The sequence below is a fragment of the Myiozetetes cayanensis genome, unplaced genomic scaffold (genome assembly GCF_022539395.1).
Source record: "Myiozetetes cayanensis isolate MyiCay16 unplaced genomic scaffold, myiCay2020 scf39, whole genome shotgun sequence".
Classification (NCBI taxonomy): domain Eukaryota; kingdom Metazoa; phylum Chordata; class Aves; order Passeriformes; family Tyrannidae; genus Myiozetetes; species Myiozetetes cayanensis.
The window spans coordinates 1338616-1363088 of NW_026087620.1; the positions used below are offsets into that span (position 1 = coordinate 1338616).

General features: G+C 45.3%; 1 protein-coding gene across 1 annotated transcript in view; it reads right to left on the bottom strand.

Moving 5' to 3' along the window:
* Window positions 1-23963, bottom strand: part of NUP210 (nucleoporin 210) — a 57601-nt gene extending 33638 nt beyond the window's left edge. The window contains exons 1-12 of the mRNA XM_050328295.1: window positions 23818-23963; window positions 16765-16895; window positions 15894-16025; window positions 13381-13477; window positions 10763-10913; window positions 9258-9390; window positions 8340-8498; window positions 7851-7919; window positions 7443-7549; window positions 6286-6426; window positions 4991-5128; window positions 1358-1513 (exon numbers count right to left, since the gene is read on the bottom strand). Of these exons, the coding sequence (XP_050184252.1) occupies window positions 1358-1513; window positions 4991-5128; window positions 6286-6426; window positions 7443-7549; window positions 7851-7919; window positions 8340-8498; window positions 9258-9390; window positions 10763-10913; window positions 13381-13477; window positions 15894-16025; window positions 16765-16895; window positions 23818-23963 (1560 nt within the window). The remainder of the gene's footprint in view (window positions 1-1357; window positions 1514-4990; window positions 5129-6285; window positions 6427-7442; window positions 7550-7850; window positions 7920-8339; window positions 8499-9257; window positions 9391-10762; window positions 10914-13380; window positions 13478-15893; window positions 16026-16764; window positions 16896-23817) is intronic.
* Between the last annotated feature and the right edge of the window lie 510 nt (window positions 23964-24473).

Below are 24473 nucleotides of genomic sequence, written 5' to 3' on the forward strand. Positions count from 1 at the left end.
TTTCCACAGTTCCCTCTTCATTATGGGACAGACTGGAGCAAACACATTTTTCAACACTTTTGTCCAAAGGGACTTCGGTTCAACAGAAGTGCAGGACAACAATTCCAGCAGTGTTTACAAACTGGGAGATGTTGTGTATGGCTGATGAACGTACACTGGATGCAACCAGCCCGTCCTCAGCAGGTGCTAAGTGACAGGCACTGCCCTGGAAGGAAGGTGCATTGCCCCAGGGCTTCCTAAATCCTAATCCCCAGGAACAAGGCCCATCACCTTTGGGAAGCCTGAAACAGGTGGGAGTTGTTTGGCAGCCTCCAAACAAACCCATTTCATGGCTGGCCCTGCAGTCACACACACAGAGCCCCTGCAGCCCTGAGTGCTCACAGCCAGCACTCTCAGCTTCCCTGAGCTCAGGAGCAGCTTCCTCTGCTCCCTCACATTTCCATTCCCATGTTTAGCTCTTTGCAGAAGGCACAGAGTTCAAGCCCAGACTAAAATCCTCCGTTTGTGAAGGCAGCAGAGCAGCAAACACACCACAGTAGCACTTCTAGTTTCTATTCCATCACATCACAGATCCAGCTGCTCTTAAAAGCCTACCAAGAGTTTCATTAAAGAAAACAACTTCTGTCCTTTGGACACAAATAAGTATCTCCAAATCAGTGACACTCTACACAAAAATATTTAAGACCGTGGATTTGCAGTGTTAACCAGAGCAGCTTCTTCATCTTCCTTTGCACACCCTTTCCTGTGGGGCCATTCCATGTGCTGTTCCTGGATTTTCTTCCCTCCACACACGCCCTGATCACCATGACCAGATCCTAAGAACAGGGGATGACTTGCAGAAGGACCACGAAATCCTTCTTGGGAGCCATGTCTTTCACTGCCATTTTCTCCTAACTTTCCTAAAATACTACTTTTTCTTGTCCAGCCTTGGTATCAGGATTCATTCTGTGGCACTGTACTCACTTCAGTCACTTCTCCAGACAGGAATTTCCTTGCACATCCTGCTATCTGCCACCCTTTTATATCAGGGGAAAACACCCATCTCTCACCCTGCAGAATGCATTTTAAGTTTGTCTTGTCAGCTTAGATGGCCAGACCAGGAGTAAATCACCATTTCCTCCTTGCACTCTAAACTTCCAACAAGGAAGTCAGAAGGGGCAAAAATGGGAGTGAAGTTCAAGCAGTGGACAGAGTCTGAACCCCCAGAGCACAAACTGAAACTAATCACTTAACTTGCACAGAGCAGGCAGGGAAACCTCCTGGGAACCTTTGGAAGGGAATGCCCATGGCATTCTCGCTGCTTCACTGTTTCCAAACCCCATATTCGAGAGTGATCAGGGACAAACAGAAGTCTTACCTTCATTTTTCCATAGTGCAAGGGATTCTGAACATCAACTGCCTGAATAACACTGATCCCAGTATCACTGCCTGTTGTCATTACTCCTTTCACTGTCACTGTTGCAACAGCCTGGTTAGAACAGGACCAGCTGAAATTCCCACTTCCACCACGAGCCTGGAATAGAGAGGGAAACCCTTTCAAAGATTTTATCGAGTATATGATTCTCACATTTCTCTGCTGTCACTCCTTGGAATGTCTCGCATGAAAACCAGGAACACATTGAGAATGGGGAAATACAAACAAAATAACACCTCAGAACTTCCAAATAAGCAAATAAGAGAGAGATGAGAAGATTAGTACCCTTCACTCAGTTGAATTTCAGCTTTCTTCATGCACATGCCCTGTGTGCTCACCAGTGCTCCAACCCAAACATCCCTCCTGCAGCTGCTCAAGCCTGGTGGGAATCTCCCAACTCCCAGCTGTGCTCACAGAACAGCACAGACCAGCACACCAGAGGGATAATCCTGCTCCCCACAACTCCCACTGCTCCTCTGCTCTCATCTGGGGTGTCTCAGAGCTGCTGAGCTGACATTCTGCACTTACCAGCTTCTTCCAGTGGGATCTGTGAAGGGATCTAAAGGGAAGAGGAAAGGAGGTGGGAGGCAGGGAGGAAATGAGGTAACGGGGGAAAAAAGAAAAAAGGAGGGGAAAAAAGGTCACTCTTTTCTTGGCAATACTTCTTTATTTCTATGCTGAAAAACCAGCAGATCCACCTGCAGCCATTCAATAAAGTGCTGCTGCAGTAGCAGGTCAGTCATTCCGTGAGGGAGTGGAATTCTTCTCCTAGAGGGTGAGAACCTTGATCTAATGGTCACATCAACAGACACACAGGGCACAGCACTGCAGGAGCCCCTGGCAGCCAGGCCAGGGCAGGATCTGCTGCAGGGTCCTACTGTAGGGGTATAAACAGTTACCAGCACAGAGTATTGTCCTCCAGGATGTGCAATCCCAGCTACTGGAGAACTACAATCATTAAATGCTGTGAAATATGTAGATTTTAAACATCAGTATTATGAGCTATAGGAAGTGCCTCTTGAGACAAATAGCTGTGCAGGAAGGTATAATGAGAAAATTTTTAAAGCAAGTTAAAAAAAGAGATGTCTTTGACACTCCAAAATAAATGTCAAAGTTCCATCAGAGTAGAACAAGGCTGAACACTGGAGCAGTTTTTTTATGTGTTTTTTATTGTTTTAATTTCTTTAACTTCCTCTGCATTTCCTTTAACCTGTTTCATAACTAAACTAAAAATAAACAAGGTGATAAAAAAGGACAGTGTGGAAAATAAGCAACTCTGAATTATGCAGGAACTTGGCTAATAACTTTTACCAGGAAAAGAGAATAAAAGGAAAATGAAAAGGAGCCTCATTTCCCTTTTTTCCTTCCCTGATTCCAGAAGGGACACTGGACACAGACCAACGGATAAGCAGGTAATGTGTGTGACAGGAGGGGATGCACAGATATGGTGAGGAAGGCTGAAAACACACAGGAGTTCTGCTCGTTTTGTAAAGGTATTTTTATTAAAACAGAGAGATGAGCAGGAAACATAAAACAGAAACACCCAATTCTTACTAATTGTATGAAGTCTCATCTCCTTGCCAAACAAACATTTTGGCACAGCATTAGATTTTTTCTCTCTAGCACTGAGGAGAGAAAGGATAAACCAGCTTTTATTACAGTCTAATCATTCCCTCCAGCCTGAGGAGCTCCTGGGGACAGTGATGCCTCCTCAGCACGCAGCAACCTCCCCATCCTGACCTTCCCAAAGCTGGCAGGGACTGAAGGAAGGCAGCAGAACCCACCTCATCAGCACAGATAGGAACAAAGCAACCACAACAAACCAGACAGCAGACAAAGCAAAGCCTACCAGTCGTTCTGATACCATCTGGAGGGAGTTCCTTCAGCTATAAACAGAATCGGGCTAGATCCAAAACTCCCTTTCAACTTGCTCTCAGAAGAAGTCACCTCACCAGCTTAAAACAGCCTGACAAACCATGGGGTAGGAGGCAGACACTGCTCTGCAGGCAGGAACAGCAGAGGAGCTGTGTGTGTGCTTTTGTCAACAACCACTGCTACTGTGGAACGGCCACGCTGGACAAACGGGCTCAGTTCTACAAGTATAAACTCACTGAAAATGTTGGAAGAAAAAGGTTTGCATGTTTTTTATGAAACCCCCCCACCCAGTAAAGTAAGAATACTGACACAATGACTACAGTGGCAGGAAGGAATGTCCTCTGGTGAGATGCTTCATTACATATGCAACGTAAGGTGAGATAAGAATAGAACTGTGACCAACATGGGAAACAAAAGCACCTTTACTTTCCCTTACTGGGAAAACTCCACCAGAATTATGATGAAGTACTGAAAATGCATATTTGTACTAAGAATTTTTACCACACTCTGCTGGTGTGGTTGGGAATAGCATGAACTAAACCAAACTCAGGCCACAGGAAATGAAAGTGCAGATGTAGCACTAAACTCAGTGGAGTTACCCTGGGATTTGCACTGGAGAATGCAGCTTTATCCCTCTGAGATTGATTCTCCTCCTAGAGTCACAGAGTCATTAAGGTTGGAAAAAGACCTTTAAGATCATCAAGTCCAACCATCAACCCAGCACCATCCTGTTCACCACTAAACCATGTCCTCAAGTGCCACATCCATGTTCTGAATACTTCCAGGGATGGTGACTCCACCAGTGCCTGGGCAGCTGTGCCAATGCCTGACAACCCTTTCCATGAAGAAGTTTTCCCTCATATCCCATCTAAACCTCTCCAGGCACAACTGGAGGTCATTTCCTCTTGTCCTGTCACTGGGTAACCACGAGTGTCACTGCCTCTTTCTGGATACTCTTTACTTGAAGACAGATCCAAAAGTCAGCACCACTTCCTGCTAAAAGGGAGAGGCAGGAACTGTGCATCAAAAACTTGAGTGCAGGGTTTGGGCATCGCTGGGCTGGGAAAGCACAGTGTCCTTTGCCTTAGTTAGAGTGGAGATACAGGATACTGGGAGCCCAGCCATTTGGTCCATGAAACCTATGGAACAACTGACAGCTTGGGAGCAAAGACACACGTAAGAAACACAGGGGAAAAGTCCCTTCTGGAAATGGAACTGAGGCCTTTGCCTCCCTAGACCTTTTTGTTAGCAGGATGGGGGTGTGGTGAGTGAAGGATACTGGTTGACAGAGTGCTGCAAATTCATCTTGTTGTGCTCTTTTTGCAGTCACTTCCCACTCAAATTCATACTCCCAATCCCTTTCAGCAAATGACAGCCTCTAATTATTGCTGTGAATCTTTGTACCCAGGATGTTTCCTGGAATTCCAAACCACCCCATGCACATTTATGAGGTGCACACATGAGGGGAGAGAGAAAGGGAAGGAAAGACAAGAGGAGAAAGTCAGTGGAAGTTTTATATTTGTTGGTTTCTTGGTGCTTTCTTCAAACTACACATTAATTCCTGTATCTAACATCCCTAACATTAAATTCCTCCCATTTTTTGATATCCCTGTGCCTGGAATATCCAACTGTAAGTGGTTTCAGGCCTCACTGTGCCTGCCTGAGCAGTACTCCCTGCAGCTGGACAGCTCTCTGGCATACCTGGATGGTGTACTGGTAGACTCCTGCTTTTGGCTGCCAAGGAAACGTCAGGATACTCGGTGACAGAACTATGGGAAGATAGATTTCCACATCCTGCTGGTTCGTCACTGGAACTGGTAGCGTGTGGACCCCTCCATCCTGCCAAATGTAAGAGCACAGCGTTACAAACAGCACCTCAGGGCTTCCCAAAGTTCATGTTTAGTCCTCAAGTTGTTGGAAACATCTCAGGAGAGAAAGGAACACTGCTGAGGGTCACTTGTGGAGTGTGTTACTTGTGAGCAAAACAGCTCCTGGCAGCAAGGTGTGCTGCTGGATTAAATGAGGATTGTTGCCGTGAAGGAACAGGTGCCCTGGTTAATTTAAAAGGCAAACAGCCAGGAGAGGGACACTCCATCACTACTGTTTGGAGACCGTGTCTGGGAACCAACCTGGAGACTCAACATCTGTGTTTACTCTGCTTGTTCCACTCTGAGCACCAAGCTCAGCCCAAAAGACCCACTGCTCACCCCCCACCACCGGCCTTCCCAGCTCTGCTGTCACTGCAATGCCACCTCCTCTGGCACAACACACCGGTCCTGCAGTGCTGAAGGAACACTTTGGCAGCTCCCAGTGGATCCTGTTCCACTGGAGAGCACCTCTCTGACACAGGGAACGACCTCCCTTCTCACACACAGACCCTGCTCCAGGAACCACCCAGATGACTGCACAGCAGATGGGTTGAAGTGCTGAAGTCTCAAGCAAAAGCAAGTCGCTTGCACACCGCGTGCCCCAGTTAGCCACACGTTCAGCAGAGTTAATCCATATTAATGGGAAGGAATGTGCAGGCTGATACATTTGGCAGATTTTCATTCCAGCGTTTAAGGTCACTTACCAAATGACAGCAAACTCCCCCAGTGTGAGTGCAGAGCAAGGCCAGGGTCTGACACTGGTGATCTACCACAACAAACTGTAAAACCCCCTCAGCCTGAGAGGCCTTTGCCCCAGCACGAGGGGATGGGATGTGCCTGCACAAGGACCTGCCATGAGAGAAGAGATCAGTGCTGTGCTCCACTGCCTGAACAGGCCTTTGCCACATGCCTGGCACCAAAATCCCACTCTTTACCTACACAAATCCTCTGCTGACTTAATTGAGTTTTCCTCAAGTAGGGATTTTAGAATTGGGTCCTTAATCTATTCAAACAAAGCAGCTCAGATCATGCAGTTCCTGGGTTTTCTTTCACTGTGAGGTCACTCCTGCACAGCTGAATTAATTTTAGGCCCGGTAGTAAAGCAGGGGAGCTCTGGTGAGGACATACCTGATCGACCACTGCTGTCAGGGCAGCGTCAATGGTGGTCTGCCCCTCCTTTATTGCCTTCACATAATGATATGATCCATTCAGAGATGACTGCAGCACCTCAAAGTATTCCCTGGGCAGCTCAGCATCAATTCTGATGTTCTGAAACCAGAATTCAACAGAGATTGCCACAGGTAAATGACATTAAAACTGTACAGACAGCCATAAACACAGAGCAGATCAATAACACATCAATGAGAAAACTACTGTAACACCACAGTCCAAGCACACCTGGCTGCGACAGACTGGAATTTTTCCCTGGGAAGTTTCAGTCTCTCAATAAATTTTACCTTTTAGACACGGCATTCACTCCACAGAAAGCTTCCTTTTTTATATTACCAGCAATGTGTGATTTAACATGGAAAGTACCAATATTTCTACCACTAAATAATTTATATATTACAATAATTTCTTAATTTTGCCATTCTTAGAAAAAAAAGGAACAAATACACTGCCTCAGCAGCACACTGAGCTCAAGCTGAAACACAGATCTGTATTTCAAGAAGCAGTTATGTGCAAACAGAATATCATTCCCATATTTTCCATACTCTGAAAAGCAATCATTGTATAAAATATTTAATAATTTATCTGTATTTTAAGATTTATTATATTTATGTTATTATTTTGATGTTTTATTGATATCTTTTATTATTTCATATTTATATAAATTTTAGATAATAAATTATATAAAATAGTTTACAATTTAAATATATGACATTTTATTACTTTTTTCTTCTTGCAAATGAACCATTTAAATTTTGTTTACTTCGTACATTGTTTTTAAGGACTGTGTACAGATTTAGCACCTAGGATGTGAAATTTAGGAAGAAATTCCCCCCTGTGAGGGTGGTTGGACATCCAAACGTGAAATTCATTGTCCAACTTCTTCCAGTTTTCTCTCCAGCACTTAAGACTCCAATGGCTTCACATCAATCACCCAGAGGGCTTTGTTTTAAAAAAGCAACAGCAACAAAACAGAGGCAAAAAAGGAAAAGGCAAGAAACAACCCCCTTTGCACCATCCTACCTGAATGGAAATAAGAAACCACTCAACTAATTTCAAAGCAAGTCAGGATTCAGGAGACAAGCACCGAGAGTTACATAAACATTTCAACTTACTTCAGACAAATACACCTTATTGCTTGATTTATCATACACATCAATCGTAATTTCATAGAGCCTGCCCGTTTCCAGGACCCATCTGTCACCTGGGTGAAGTGTAAATCCTACAAAACAGGAGATACTGAACAGCACAAACCAACAGTCTCTCCCCCTAATGGATAAAAGCATTTGGCTTCTGGTGCCCACACTCTGCAGATGAACATTTATTATTCAAAGCTGCTGAACAGAGAGATAAAAGCAAATATGTATTTACTGCTAAACCTATTTCACAGTGAGCTACTTTCATGAGTAAAATTACTTTTCTATGAAAAGTAACACAAGGAATGGAAGAGTGAATATACACCATGAAAATCACAAAAGCAAGGCAAGAAATTATATGAAGCAATCAAGAAAATCAATACCAACCTAAGTACCCAGGATTTACCACATAGACAGTGCTGTTGGGCAGCCTGGACACCCCCTGCATGTGGATACCTGGAGTCTTAGTAAAGGAACACAAATGTTTAGTCAAAAGTCAAGATCAGTTTGTTCCTGGGGTTTCTTGTGCCTCTTTGGCCACTTGGAGCTAATATTTAATTGGAAATAAATGTTATCCCCACCTCCCTGCACACCAGTGAGCATTCTGGAGAGATTTCACCACAGAACATCATGCTGGAAATATAAAAAGGGAATAAAGGCCCATCACACTTGCACAGTGACTGAGGGAACAGACATGACTTAACTGATCTTTTGCCAACCCAATTTCTTAGAGCACTCCAGAGACTGAATTCCCAGCAGAGCTGTTTTCCAGGGCTCCTGCTACAAATGAGGAGAACGTTTTGGTATTGCAAAGGGTGGAAAGTTCGTCCCCTGCCAGGACCTGGTGGGTGGCAAAGCATCCCCAGGGAAGGATACTCTTGTGCAGCAGGAGCAGGTTGGTCTGGCCCAGCTGCAGGGCAGTGACAGTGGATGTTGCCTGGTCCAAGCTGGCAACGGGCCGGGCTGGATCTCCCTGGGGATGCAGGATGTGGTTGTGCAGCTGCAGCTCGTACAGCTCCGACGGCATCGCTATTTCTGCGGGGACAACGAGACCACACAGCAAACTGAAAAGGCAAGTGTGGCAGGGTCTGCCTGCTGCTAATTACTGCTGATTATTTTCTACTGATGCCGAGTGCACGCGTTAAATCCAGATTTTTCGTGTCCTGTAAAACAGCATTTCTGTCATTGCATCAACACACACACACAGGGTGAGCTTCCTGCCAGACTTTAAAGTCTTTGAAGCTGCAATTTCCAACTAATATCAGCTCACTATTTAGACCTAACAGCCCAGGCATTTCCAGCTTCTAAAGAAAGAAGGGGAAAAAAGAAAGAAAAGAAAAAAAAGGAAAAAAGACAAAAATGAGTCAAGGCATTACACTTTTAAATGGGCATTAAGCCAACCAACCCACACTTACAGAGGCTCCACTTTGTGGAGTGAACCCATTTGTCAATAAAACATTTTCTGTTAGAAAAGTTACTCATCTAAATTTGATTTAACTAAGAAAGTCATTCAGATTCTCAGTGGTTGTGAAATAAATGAGTTCATCTAAAATGCCAGTGTTGGCTCCCATTCTGAGTTATCCTCACCTTCACATCCTCCACAAATCTGCATGAGTATATTCTTTATAGTCACAATTTTTTTGACAAAAAGAACTAAACAGCTGTGTCATTGTGTGCCTTAGGAAAACAGTATTAAATATTAACCAAGTAGTTTAAATACAATTAAAGATTTCTCAGTAGTTAAAAATTCACACATAGCATTAAAAAATAAAAATAAGAGAGAACAGAACCAACCTGTGATCTTCCCTTGCCTCATTTTCTGAACTCTGTACTGAATTGATGTTCCTACCAGAAGATAAATGTCATATACTGGATTTAAAAGGATGTTTTCCAAAATAAGCAATCTGACTTCTGCAGGATGTACATCCTATCGATGGAGGGGAAAAAAAAAGGGAAAAAAAAAAGTAAGCACATTGAAAGCAGCTCGTTTGAAGCAGACCATACAGCAGCAACTTAGAATGTTGAAGTGAAAAATATCACTTGCTGCAATTGGCTCTTTATTTTCACCTCCAATTTTGTCACAACAGGGCAATGCAAGGGACAGTGAATGGTGCAGAGACCTGCTCTGTGCACACTGTGCAAGGAGGAAGAAAAAAACTGAGTCTCTGTGAAGATCATTTTGGTTCTGTTTTCCACAGAATAAAGGAAAACTTGAGACAGAAGCTCAGTGATCATTCAGCCAGAAATTCATCTTCCCCACTGCAAAATGTGGTACCTCCAGGCAGCATATCCATTAGAACTGCACTGAGGAATCCACATCCAACTCACTGGTCTATTAAATTAGGAATACAACAGATAATTGTATAAATTCCATTACAGCTGTTTGAGGGATGTTCACTGAAAACGTGCAGTCTGGCAGCAGGGGCAGATTTAAGGGAGCTACTAAACCAGAAAGAGAAAAAAAAATGACAAACCAAACAATATCATTTCACTTTCACTCACAGTGTCAGCTCAAAAGTAATTGGGAAATATAAATATTAAACCAGAAAAATAAGCAAGCTACGAGCATTCAGACCCCAAAAAGTCAGTGATATGTAGAGCAAGCACATGTATTCAGCACAATCAGGGAGAGCTGTAACAAACCCACAACCCTTAACAGGCACTACAATTTGTGCCCCCTGACAAGTGTTACACACATGTAGATAATATTTTTGTGAAACACTTTCTACAGGTATGGGTCAGACAGGCCAAGGCAATTCTCCTTCCAGTAGAAATATGAAGCACAGCATGTGGCAGCAGCAATCTGCCAAATCAGACCTGCAGACACCAGGGGAACTTCCCTTCCCTGGAAACCAGGACCTCATGAGGCAGAACTGGCTGTCAGGAAGCGTTCCCAGGATGGAAAGAGAGGTACATCCAACACAGTAACTCTTGTTCCAGTCGTTTATTTACTGAGTAAAAGAGCTGAAGGGTTCTAGTTGAGTCTTTTTTAGAAGTGTAAAGGGCCAAATGCTATGATTCTAGTTATATATATGGTATGAATGTCAGGGAAAATAAAACTGTATAGAGGCATTTGGAGTGTGTTCCTCTGCCACAGGGCCTTCTGTCAGGGGTTTAGAGATGCTCTCTGGCACGTGTACTAAACTCCAGCCCTTTCTGGGTGATGTGTCAATGCACTGTGGCAGAGATGCAGCACTGAGATCCCCAAACAACGTGGTGGGGCAAACTCAGAGAACTCCTGGAACACTGGACTGTAAGATTAAATAATAAAAAGTTCAGGATGAACACAAGTTTCTTACCTTATAGACACTTTCCTGTAGTCTTGCTTTTAATTTAGAACTCCCTGTTTTCATTCCAGACACCAGAATGGTATCTCCTTGCTTGGCAACTTTTTCCATCTCCAGTATATAGGAAGGTGGGATGTAAGTGGATTCTACAAACTTGAGGATACTAAAAAGTGAACCAAAAAGTGAGTAGAGAGTTGTTAAATGATCTTTGTAAACTCCCAGAGAACCCAGCATCTATTCCCAGTTACTTCCATTTTTAAGCAAATTTAAGATGTCTGCCTGGGACCAGATATCCAAATTGTCCTCCTTTGAGATATCTGCAGCTCATTTCTGTGACTGATAAGTCTGTTTGAAGCTCCTTGTGGGCTTTCAGGAGCTATCAGAAGACTGCACATGTCGTCTACAATGGTAGAGTAGGTGTAGACTGCAGAAACTCTCTAGATTATCGTGGAACAACTGGTATGAGAAACCAGAACATAACTGTGACCCCCATGGAGAAAGCAGGATGCATTTAATCCATGATTATGGAAATACTCTACCAGCAGAATGCTTGCAGTATCTGTTAGGAATGTCAAGGAGATGTGACAAGAGGGAGGGAGGGAATTTGCCATGACCAGGTAAATGACAGGACAGCAATGGAAAGAGCACCCTGTTGTCCAGGTTGTCAGCTCCCGTGTGCACATCATGTGCTTGGCTTCATGTGGCCCTCACAGCAAAAGCAGTAAAGCCACATGGAGAACACACACAGATTTTAACATATCTGTGACAGTTTATCATTTATTTTGCGACAGAACATTGTTATGTTATCACAGCTGTGCTAAGAGTAGAGCACAGATCAATATTAGTTTGGTTAAAACCACATCTCTGGCAAACACTTCAGTGAAAATGAAAGCTCCTGTGGACTAGGACTTGGATCCCCAGTGGGAGCCATTCACTCTGGCTCTCACATCTGCAGCTTCAGGAACATCAGGGTTTATCAGGCTTTCCCCAGGTAAAGCTCTAGGTTTGTTTCTCTAAGGCTGCAAAAGTGGACTCTGCGTTTACCCAGCAGCAAAGAGGCTTGTCTGCTATCCCCTCCCCAATTCCAGTGTGTTTGGAACACGGGTTTGAGGATGGAAGTTCATTCTCAGCCACTCTGCTCGCTCTCAGAGCTGGTTTCCTCACATGCTGCCCATGCAATCAATACATGAACATAAAGCCAGTTTCTGTGAAGGATTTCCTACATTCCTTCCTGTCCCTCAATTTACCTACGTGTTGCTGTTCTCTGAAGACCCTGAGGGCTCTGGTGCATGAGTGTGAGTCTATTCCAAAGGAAGTTCTGACTCAAGCTGTTCTCAACAAGTGTCTGTGAGCTGTTTGGTGAGAAAAACTTGTGTCTCGTGTTTACAGTTGGGTAAATTCAGATGGATCAGGGACACATTTTTTCTACCAGCATTCATGTTGAGCAAAGTCAAGATTCACCAGGACATAAACCACGATGAATATTAACACATTGCTGCTAAGTAACACATCCTGGTGTGTTGACACCAGCTGGGGACAGTGCAAAGGTGGAACTCCTGGAGCCCAAACTGGAAATATCCCACTGAGACACTGCTAAGCAGCCTTCAATCCTGACTGGCTTAATGAAGGTGGACACTCACATTTCTCTTTGAAACCACTGAAAAACAGGACAATGAAGTCATCACTGTAAAACTAAATAGGGCATATGTTTAATAAAATAATAATTGAAAAACACCATCACCAAAACACACACCATAGATGGTCTGGTGTCAAATGCAGGAAGGAAAATATACTTTAAAAAGAAGTAATCACAGAGTCTGGATTCTATTCCTAGAAAGCCTCAGGTGAGCTTCCTGACTTTGGGACACGAACTCCACCTCCATGAAATGGAGGCAATATTTCCTTATTACACAGAAATGCTGAAAGACACTCACATTAGTGAGCTGTAAAGCACTTCCAAGATCTTTGGACAGAAGTTCCCACAAAATACAGCACCTTAAACTCCAGTGAACTTGGTTTGTGGGTCAGTACAGATGATGAACCAAGCACCAGGGGCTTATTTATCAAGCAAGTGCTTTGTACTCACTGCTGTGTCTGAAAGACAATGCACTGAACACCTTCACTGAACACCTCTCATTCAGCTATTCCACCTGGCCCTACAGCTGTATCTGGCTCACAGGCAGGCACTAGCCCCATGCCAAATTAAAGTTTAGCTACTTTCAGACCTGCTTCAACACCAGAACTAAGTGTTGACTGACACCTGCAACTCTTCAAGTTCGGAGAGCTCCTTTGTGAAATGGAACTTCTCTTTTCCTTAAAAAAAAATTAAAACTGCTGAAATCCTGAGATAACAGTCTTACTGCTAAATCTTCCTTTTGCACACGATGTTTCAGCAAGATCAACAACTGCATCTATTTATTTTCTAACCATTGCATTGGAGCTACCAGAGCCACCCATGAACACTGCCAGTTAAATGACACAGGGATGAGAGTGATTTGGCACTTACAAAAAAACCAACCTGAAACAACTGACTCTTAAGCACTATTATTTTAGGAACAGTTCAGTAAACTGCCTGGACACACCCCAGACTAAGAGAGCTGGAAGTTGAGAGGTCAGTGGGATGTCCTTACCGTAAGGCACTGTGGGAGTCTGAGAACCCTCCAGCCTCCGGGTCCTTCACCACGGTCCAGTCGAACACCAGCCCTGCCAAGGTGCTGAAAGTGTTCCCTGGAAACCAAACACTGGCATTAACACAAACCCACAGAACCAGCAGAGTCTTCCTGGGACACACATCATGACTTAGTCCTCTAGGAAGTGTCTCTATCTTATCCCTACAAGAAGAGCCACTGGTATTTAGTTCAAAATCACAAGCCAGGTGAGTCTTCCTTTCACATTTTGCAACACCACATTCCACTCGATGTTTTCCTCAAATGCCCACGAGGTAAGTGCAGGTGTGCCCACCCCCCCTCAAAAAACCCTGCTAAACAACCTTTCACTTGGAAACACCATTGGGGTAACCTGATTTCACAGCACCAATGAACTGCAAATGTCCTTCTGGTTATGAGCACAACCCCAACTTATCCACAACAACAGTAAATCTTCACTCAAAAAGCTCAGACTGAGCACCTTCTTTCCACAAACTGGGAGCCACTAGAACAGGAGAAACTGTAAATGTTATGAAGAACAGAGGGGAATAAATAGGCTGAAAACAAAGGTTTAACCCAATCACATTCAAGTGTAAGGAGCTGCTAATCTGAAGGATCTTTCAATCTTCAAGATGAATCTTGCTGTGAATTGCAGTGTCCACTGGAACAAATAAATATGGAACACAAATCCCAGGGTTAACTATATTTTAAAATATATTTTCATTTGTGTGACTCCCTTTGACATTTAAATTTATATCACTAAAGAAAGCACCACTGCAAATCTATCACTGAATTGTTATGCTTAGAGATGATGCCATTTTTAAGCCACGAGTCCACACAATGCACAGCCTCTGTTATTTCTCCCATTTCTGCACAACTTACTGCAGAGTTCCAAATCCCAAACAGCCAGGAATTTAAACACAAAACTCCAAACACACAAAGTAAGAGAAATAAAACTGATTGAAACTCGATTATTTAACATATTTAACAAGTCTCACTTTAATGATGCATGTTTTAGCCAAACAAATGCAGACACGCATTTTTAAGTCTTTCTCCTTTAACTCACCTCTAGTTAAGTCATCATAAAATAACTTGAGCAAAAGTTCAGCACACAAAAGAAAACAACGTGACTTTTTTCCCCTCTCTGCATTCTACACTTAATTTGGCCCAAGTTCTCCATGATCATCTTCCTCTCTTGCATTTGAAAAGTAGCATTTGAGGACTGAGTTTGTCTTTGGAGTGGGCTTATTAAAAACATGCACCAAAAGCAATTAATATAGCTGAGAAAAAAATATAGCTTAAGAAAAATAATTAGAATATATATATTAAAAAAAGGTACTGGAATATATATATAAATACATATGGAAGAAAATAAGGAAAAAAACTATTCCTGAGTATATATTGATGTTCACAGGAGCAGAACCATCAACATTAATGAGTGGTCTGACCCACACCACATGTAAGATGCAATAATTGTCATCAGCCCCAAACAAATCCTCCTTGGCACATCCCCAGGGTCTAATTAAGGACTTGCATCCTGGTCCTGCACTGTGGATACCCAAAGGGCTCCCACACAGCATCCTCTCCCTCCCTCTCCCTCAGGCTGCACTAACAGCCCTGACACCTGTTCTTTGTGCAAGTTTTCAGCAAACCTAAGCACATCTGCTGCCAATATTCATTGAGCTGGATAATTATTTTATATTGATTTTTTTTACCTTCTAAATATTAAAACAAAAGGCACTCAGAAGTGCCTTATTCTAGAGCTTTACTTTTCCTGAACAATTATATCCTTCAGTAAACTCACTGCTGCTCCTCAAGGTTTTTATTTTAAAGTGTGCCCCAAAAGGCCACTGAGAGTCCAGTACATCCAAAGGTCTCCCAAGAATAGATCCCAAGGTTATTTGGGTCAAAAATAACTGATTTTGTGAGCCCCTAAATTTTGTGAGCCCCTAAATTTATATTGGGAAGTTTAGTCCTTCCAACCCACACTTTGCTTCAGCCATGCAGATGAAACACTACCCGTGGGTTCTGAGCCACTGCTGCTCTTCAGACTTCTTACCAGATCATGGTTCTTCTTCTGATGCTACAGACAGTATGAAAAGCAGAGAAACTCTGCTCCTGTTAAATAATTATGCCTTCAGTCCAAAGGCACTGACTCCTAGGAGCCTAAATGGTACTTCCCAAATGTGAGTTTTTCTGGTAATTAAGGGATAGTAATTAAGCAATATGTGGTTAGTCTTCAACATCACCTCTGAACCTGCTGTTTGATGCCTGATGGGGCTCAGATAAAATGTCCTCTTGCAAAATTCTTTAGACTACCTCAGCTCAAAAGAAAAAAAGGAAGAAGAACAGACCACTTCCCAACGTATTATCCAGAAAACTCCCTTTAAATTACTCCACTTGGCTTCAATCAGCTGTGTCAGAAATACAACCAGTGCACACATCAGACAATTACACCTTTCCACAGATATTTCATCTCCCACCTGCACATCTCTTACCTTCAGAATCCAAAGCCAGAATTTTGAGCTGCAGGGGGGAATCCTCCAGGTAGAGCTCTCTTGTTGTGGACACGATTTGGATGCCATGGATTAGATCAACGATGGCATCACAGCGAAGCACTTGCCCAGTCCCTGCAGGAGACACCAGAGACAGCCCAGGAGAGATCCCAGCCCTGCCCCTGCTCCTGACAGCACAGCAACACAAAAGGCACCTCCACTTTAGCTCTGACACCAGACCCCCACCCTGAAGGACCTGAAACTGCATCAGGGCCTGAGGATGAAACTGTTGCTGCACTGGTGGCTAAGAAAGCAAGAAAAGCAGTGCCCTTGGATCTTTAGAGGCTCTGATTTCCATCCCCACCACCGGTTACAGGCGGGGTCTCTCAGGGCAGGGTTTGTTCAGTGCAAGGCTCAGACCTGGTTCATGGCCCAGAGAGCTCAATGACCTTTACCCACAGACCATAAACCCCCCAACCCCTTCACTGTGGGACTGCAAGGCACTTAATTGACTGTCTGGTTTTGTCTGTCCCCATCAAAACTAACCAGGTACATTGTATGACAGACACTGTCACACATGAAAGGCAATGTCCAGCTTTTGCAATGCAAAACATCTGAGTTTGCGGTACTAATCTTCAGTATATTTCATTTTTCAGTCACCCCCTCTATTTTATTTTTTTTACAAATTACTCTTCTCCAGGATAAATACCATTAACAGTTATCTGAGGCCCTTAACAAACAGAAGGTAAAACCTACGCCCACAGAGAGTCTAAAATGACCGTGCACACGAAGGGAAGTTTCTTGTTTGTGCCGTTTCTGGAGGGCCCCAGGACGGCCATCAGCGAGCGGTGCGGTTACAGCAGTCGGGACTTACCTGTGTCCTCCGCGAAGATGATGCTGGTGAGCCGAGTGGGCTGCGAGGACCGCGCCTGCACCAGCGCCCTCTGCGAACACTCGTCCTGGCCCAGCGGCTCCACACTCGCCACCTCCGGCCGGCTGGAGGACCTGCAGGGATGGCGCGTCAGTCCCCACCCGGCTCCGGGAGGAGCTGGACGGCAACAGCTCCTCGAGGACTCCACCGAGCGTGAGGCTGAGGAAGGGGAGAGCCCAGGGCAGAGCACCCCGGACCAACACAGCCCTCCCTGCAGCGTGGTAAGTTCACACCTGAATGCAATTCAGCCGACCCACACCTGCACCCAGTTACTTAAAAACGCTGCAGAGCCTGCCTGCTGACCAGCTCCGAGTGTGGAACAAGGAAAAACACACAATGCACTGAAAGAAAGGTACAAGAATTGTAGCTAAAGCTCCATTCACCACCTGTAACTGCATTTTCAAAACAAGTTTGAATCAAAGTTCTGAAAAAAATGAAAGCGTTCCCCAATGAGAGAACATCACAATTACATATGTTTGCTATGGACAGGGACTCTGAAAACAAAAAACTTTTTTTTTTTAATCAAGACATTAAAAAAAAATTTATAGTCTGTTTAGCTGAAGTATGAAGGGCCCTTTGAGGGATTCAGACAATGAAAGGCAGCACTGACTCTGAGGAAGCTGCTGGGGAGTTGCTCTCCCTCCGATGAAAACTCTGTGCTCTCTGGTAAATGCAATCCCAATTGGGCACTGGTTTCCACACCTGGGAAAGCTGGGAAGCTGACCTGGTTTAGAGTTTTCTTCTGGAGGATGTTCAAAAACACCTACTTGGGAAAAATCCTGCAGGTGGAATCCAGCAAGGAGCAGGATGGAGCTCCAAGCAAACAGCAGTGCCATACGTGCCTGGAGCCCCACACACACTTTTCACCTACTTCTCTTTGTGGCAGAACCATCCGACCACACCAGAGAAGAAAATCATTTCTGGGTAACTAAAATGGTATCCATTAACAAAATAACACATCCCAACACCTCCAGTTAAGGGAGAGTTCACAGCTGCAGCCCAGGTGAGCATGGACCAAGCTCCTTGTAGCCCCTGGAATAAAACTGCAAATCCTGCTTCCAACCCTAAGCTCCCAACAACGTTTTGCTTACATAAAGGGCAGTTTTAAAGGATTTTGAAATAACAGAAGCAACCACTGACCTAGAAATTTCACAGTATTTTATGTGATCAAGGAAAAAACAGCCCACAGCAGTATGCAATGAGCAATTTAAACACCAATTAGAAGCTTAAACCTGAGAAATGTTTGCTATATTCTATTCTGTATACCTAAGCAATGTACACAAACATGTTAATATTTTTTATAGTAGGGTTTACACTGTTCCTAAAATAACATGTTCCATATTATTAGCACACTTAACTTCACTCCGCAGAGATTAAAAGGGAACAATTACTTATTTTCCTGGAGCTTTTCATGCAGCCATAAAACAGTTTTCCAACCTTTAGCAAGCTTCTTTAAACAACATTAGCATTCACAACCAGTAGGGCTTTTCCTGTACTTGGCTGGACAGCTTTTGAATCTGAGCACGTGGATCTGACTTATTCTGCATGCAGGTATTTTTCAGTAAGTATTATATGTGTGGGATTGACTTTTATTTAGCTCTTTACATTAATATTCTCTGCCATTCAATTTTCTGCTATTGAGGGGTTTGCTTTCTTACAGTCTGGAACTGATTGTGTTTACAACACGACAGGGGTTTCACTGTAGTTTGTATTTGTTCTCTTAATATCTGGCTATGAATTGTAATACAAACCCACTACAGTTTGCACTAATAGCAGTGTTGTAAAGTTGCATTCTAATTACAGGATACTTTTCAGATTAGAAAAAGGGAGAAGATCAACAAAAATTAAATTTTAACTGTAAACTTACATGCATTCCACAATTATAAAGGAACTTCAAGCTTTTACAGCTGAATGCCAATTAACTCTTAACTCTTAACTGGCACTGCAGAAGTGAACCTGAGATTAGACACTATTTGGCCTCTCAGAGTACTTTAAAACAGGAGGTAGAATATGAACTGAATGGGGGTTTTTTAATAAAAATTTTACTGAAATGGGCCTTTCTGAGGCTTGGTTTACTACAGATTTACACTTAGAAACCATCTGCATGGTTCCTGTTTTTTACACCAGGACATACCTGGTTTACACATCTGATGAGCCCTCTATCATTCAGCAACATCCAGAGCACATTCTGTTTTGCAAGCACAGAAAGGAGAAGGCACTAATCAAACAGGCTGGATATTCCAGAGGCACTACTCTGGCATCAGTGCTGTGTCCTGGATGGATGGGCAAGGAAAGGAAACTCTGGCTTTAACTGACAGAGACTCTTCCAATGACAGCAGCTCTTCAGCAGCACGTCAGGCTGGCAGATTGAGAGCTGGGCCCCTCAGAGGTCAAAATTAGATCCCGAGCAGCCAGCAATGGGAAGCATTTCTGGCACCAGCTCTGGATCCCTTGCCAGCCTCTGTAAGAAAGAGCAAGGCAGGGAGGAAGCACTAGAAAGAAGAGTGAGGAGGTGAGAGGGAAAAAGCCGACAAAAGTCCCAGTATTGCTTTCCCTCCAATCAGCCCCTCCTCGCTGAGGAGTTAATGGCACTTGCAGAGAGGTTGGTTTTCCTCTCACTGGTTTCTGTTCCAGTCACGGTTTCCATCCCCCCCTCCCCACCCCCAGACACAGAACCCTGTGCCAAGATTGTATCTACACATCTCCCCAGACCCATGCCTGCGTTTTTTTATCCACTGTTCTGTAATACCACATGTCAATACCTCCCTAGATTATGCTCAATTTATTTATCAGCTGGTTCAAAGATCAGGCACCTGATACTGTGTCCCTCCCTAGCACTTCTCTGTTGACTTTTATTGCTCCAGATTTTATATTGTTCTACCAGCTCTTCACACTCAACTGAGTGAATCAGCACAAATCCACCTTTGTGGAGCTGCACCAGGACTGTCAATGGATTTGATCTTTCAGAATTTGTATTAGATATTAGGGCAGATATGTAGCCAGAGGGAAACTGGATAGTAAAAGTTTCCAAGAGCTTGGCAAGATTGGATTGCCCAATACACTGGGAACCTCATTTCTAGTCACTCTTGGGACCAATAGAAAAACGAGAAGCGACACAAGTGGCAAAACAGCATTTGGGCAACAGTAATTGTATGATAAAAAATAGATTCTCAGAGAATCAAGGACATGGGAACTGAACCCATTCCAAAGAAAACGCAGAGAGGGAGCCTGGCAGAGTTCCCTCCACTCTTCAGGATTTTTAACAGCCCACTGGCAGATTATGTCTCTATTGTTCACTCAATCCTCTCCTAGGATGTTTCTTACTGTACTGGGAAAATAAAAAGCAGCAAGAAAAAAAAATTAAAATCCTCTATCCAGTTCTGCTTTAAAAGCAAAAGGAAACATCACACAGCACAGAGTGAGCCAAGGATGCAGCTTCTGCTCCTGGGATTTTGCACTGGTGATCAGCTGGCACGCCCGTTAACTTCAAAGGAAGCAGAGTTAAGCCAGTGCTGGTAGTTCCCAAAATCCAACACTACTGGTACACATTTTTAAAGCACGCAAGCCACTGCATACATCCCATGGAGCAGTGAGATCAACCTACAAGGCAGTGTCAAAACCATGCCAAGATAAGGAGCTGGACAATGAGCTCTGACAGCTGCATACAGGGTGTGTGCTCTCTGAAGGACCTGAGCATCACACAGCTCAGCCACCACTCCTGCATCTCCTCCACCACCACTGCCCCCTGCTCCTCCCTCAACTAGGCTGATGTGACCGAGTCAGTGAGGGCTCCAGCAGCACACACAAACCTCTTATTTCAGGTGGCAATAAACTCCTCCTTGCTATATTTGCACCAAACAGCGTTGCTCAGGGCCATTTTCCCCTGTGAACAGCCTCCTACAGCTATGACCTCACCCAGCAAAACCTCTCCCTTCAACGGTTCAAACCAACCAGTTGAATGTCTCAAAGCCAACTCCTGAAACTGAGACTTTCCACCAGCTCTCATCACGCATCTCAGTTCTACACTGTATGAAACTGTGTTACAGACATCTACACATATTTGTAATTTCTGCTATAAATACCCAGCCACGCTGTGAACCTCAGGGGAAAATGTTTATTTGTTTTGTGTGTGTTCCCCTCCTCCTAACGCAGGTTTCAAGGAGAGAATTCTGCTGCTGAATGCTTTCATTCTTCCAGGTGTGATTTCTGGATTAAAGTAATTAACAGATAAATACAGACGTAATTTAAATGCTAAATATATCCACACACTCTGTTTTATCCCTGAAGATAGTACCATGTACAACATTTACAGATAGAAACACCTTATGCTTTGAAAACAAAGCTTTTCCAAAAAATAACCTGAACGTAAAGGCAACCCAAACTCCAGAAGGCACGAGCATCTTGAAAATCACAAAATGCTTCAGAGCCATGCTTGTAACTTTATCACTGCTCCCAACCTGCTGGCATGGTGATAGAACTTGACCTTCTCCCTTTGAAGCACCAGAATTCTCGGACCCTGCTACAAGCACTTTGAAAATCTCCTGCTTTCAGAGGAAAACTTGAAGCCTCAAAGGGACAACAGAAAGAAATAAGGTCACAACGTGCCATAGACTGATTTTTCACGAAACTGGGCACTCAGATACAAATTCTGAATGTTTGAGATGAGTAGTGCAGGCCCTCAAACACTGTCTTTTGAAGTCAGATGCTGCTGCACAAAACCAGCTTTCATTGGTACCTCTAAACTCAAAATCAATGCAATTACACTCCTCTCCCTGAATCTTCCCATTCCCATTCCAAAGCCCCGTTTTCATGCGTGCAAACCCACCCATCACTTTGAAAACACGAGGAAAAGTCACCACTTCTGAAGCCATTACATTTGGGACTTCCTCCCTCCTTCTGTTTCCCAGCCCCCCTCCGGTAACAGCTCTTACTGACAGCTCCGACAGGGAGGCACAGGAGCCTTGTCAGCAAGTGCCAGGGAGCTGCCTGTCCCTCCGAGTCACAGTTTTCCAACTCTCCACAGCTCAGGGCCTGAAGGGGCAACGATGAGGAGGGAAACAGAGCCCCAGATGCAACTTGAGCACCGCCCCCCAGAACTCTTGAGCTCTGCTGCTGCTCCTGCTCCTGCTCAGTCACACACACACAGCTCCTGCTTCCTCCTGAGCCTTCGCTGAGCACACGTTGAGTTCTACCACCCACATCCTGCCGGGCTCTGCAAAGCAGAAGTGAATAAATGCACATTAACGACTCCGGTGCAGAAAGTGACGGTGCATGGAGAACGAGCTCGGTGCAGTTTCCACAATTCTCAACCAAAATGAATCTCTGAAGGGCAGAGGGAGAGGATGGAAGAGGATGTTGAAGCTTGCGTGCATGAGGGATACGAGCCATTGCTGGCACCTGGCACCACTATAACACTGAAAGTGCTGAAAGTGCCTACAAATCGCCCTCATTAGTGAGACGAATATGCATTATATACAAATGTGGACCAAATCCGGTATTTCCCTAGAATACACTCGTTTCTCTTTTCATCTACAGATTTCAGTGAGATTTGCAAAGGTGTTCTGACAGCTGGATAGTGCCTGGCACACGTGGGAATGGCTGCAGCCAGCCCAGCATCAGCCAGCAGCTCGCTGGCAAACCAGGACAGACAGTCCACGCTTCCAAGATTTTAGTAGTGCTTGATCAGTTTGGTTTTTGGCTTTATACAGTGTACTATATGACATAAACCAAATCTTTTTAGAGACTCAGTTGCCTTCAAAGATTACATTAGGGAAAAAAGAAAAAACCCACACTTGCGAGAGTTTCAGTAAAACGGTCCATTAAAAATTAAATTCCAGCTCATTTAGTAACTTTCATTCAGTTGACTTTTGGATAAAATTTATTACTGCTCTTACACATAAGCACCCTCAACTATGTAAAATGTCACACCCCAAAGGTTTGTACCCAGCCTAGAGAAGTGTAGGACCACCAAGCAAATAAACTGACATGGCCCTGTAAGATGTATTTCAGTAACTGCCAGCCACAGAAACAACTGAAAACTGCTACACGCATCCATCTGGCACACATGGAAGTATCATCCTAAACTTATCTCTACTGCCACTTTTTCAGGTGGCTGCCTCCTGCTCGTTACTGATCCAAATTACCATTCTGGGGTGGAAGGACAAGGAGGTGGCAACACTTGTCTAAGATGAAGACTGCAGAGTTGTTTCTAAATTGGCCCAAGCTGTGGGATCTGCCCTCAGCACCACCACGGCCTCCCCCTGTGCAGGCAGGATGGGAACTCCCAGCCAGAACTTCCCGGAGCACATCCCACGTGCTCAGCGCCAAAAAACACCGGGAAAGCTTTCGTCTTTTCAAACTTGACTTTGCTGTTCGCAGGTGATGCGCTCGGGGTGTCGTTACCTATGCTAAGAGCAGCACGGAGAGACTCCCCGCTTAGCCCTGACTCCTTTATGTCCACACCCCGGGCTCCGAGCGGTCAGACCTTCACTACTGACCACAGGGAGGGAAGGGCATGTCCTCACCAGCAGCACACGAGTGCTGGGTGCTGCTCCCACACAGCGGGGCTGCGGGGGGCACAGCGGGTGTGAGGGCAGCAGCGTGGGCACAGGGGCCGTGTGTGGACACAGGGCGGGCACGGCACAGGGGGAGGCAGGAGGGTGTGCGGGGGTGTGTGGGCGCACACGGTGTGAGGCACATGCCGGGCACGGAGCCATGGCGGGAAGCTCCCCCACAGCAGGGACCTTCCCTCAGGGCCCGGCCTCCACACGCTGCCCCTCTGCAACGGGTTTAACGCCCGCTGCACGGAAAAACAGCCCTTCCCCTCAGGGGTTATCCCGTGTCCGCTCCCACACTGCCCGGCCGCAGAGCTGTCAGGGCGGTGAGGGAGGGCCCGGCTCCCCCGGGAGCGCTCAGGCCCCGCCGCGGGCCGAGGAGCCGCCGCAGGTGCCGGCGGGGGGGGAGAAGCGGACAAAGGGCGGCGGCACCTGCACTCACCATCGGTAGCAACCCTCGCTGGCCTGCAGCGTGAAGTTGACGCGGGTGCCGCGGGTGAAGGGGAGCAGCACCTTGGGGGTGTTGAGCTTGGAGCAGGCGGCGAGGTGCAGCAGCAGCAGCAGCAGCGGCAGCGCGGGGGGAGCCATGGGCACGCCGCGTGGGGCACGGAGGCCGCGGCGCTGCCGCCCGGGGACGCTCGGCCGGGCAGGGCGGCCTCGAGCGGGGCAGGGCCCGCCCGCCCCGCGCCCTCCGCCCCCCGGGCCGCCCGCCCGCCGCGGGGCAGCGCCCCGGGCAACGACAACCGGGGCTGTTCTTTTTTTAAAAAATACACAACACCCTCTTTTCCTTCGGGCTGAACAATCCCGCCTCCCAGCCTTTCCTCGTACGAGAGGTGCTCCAGCTCTCTAATCATCTTCGTTGCCCTTAGTTCTTAAGAAAGTATCTTTTTTTTTTTTTTTTTTTCTGTATCATTACACCCTTCAGGTAGTACTTATTTTCCTGTACTTTTTGTGTCCTAGGCAAGGAAACTTGGTAGTCAGGCCAAAGCGCGGGGAAAGGTGAGGAGGTGGAGGTGAGGAGGGCGGTGGGCACCACAGGCAGCCCTGGCCTGAGGCTGCTCAGCTCTGGGGGCACGGCGAGGAGCTGCATTTCATCAG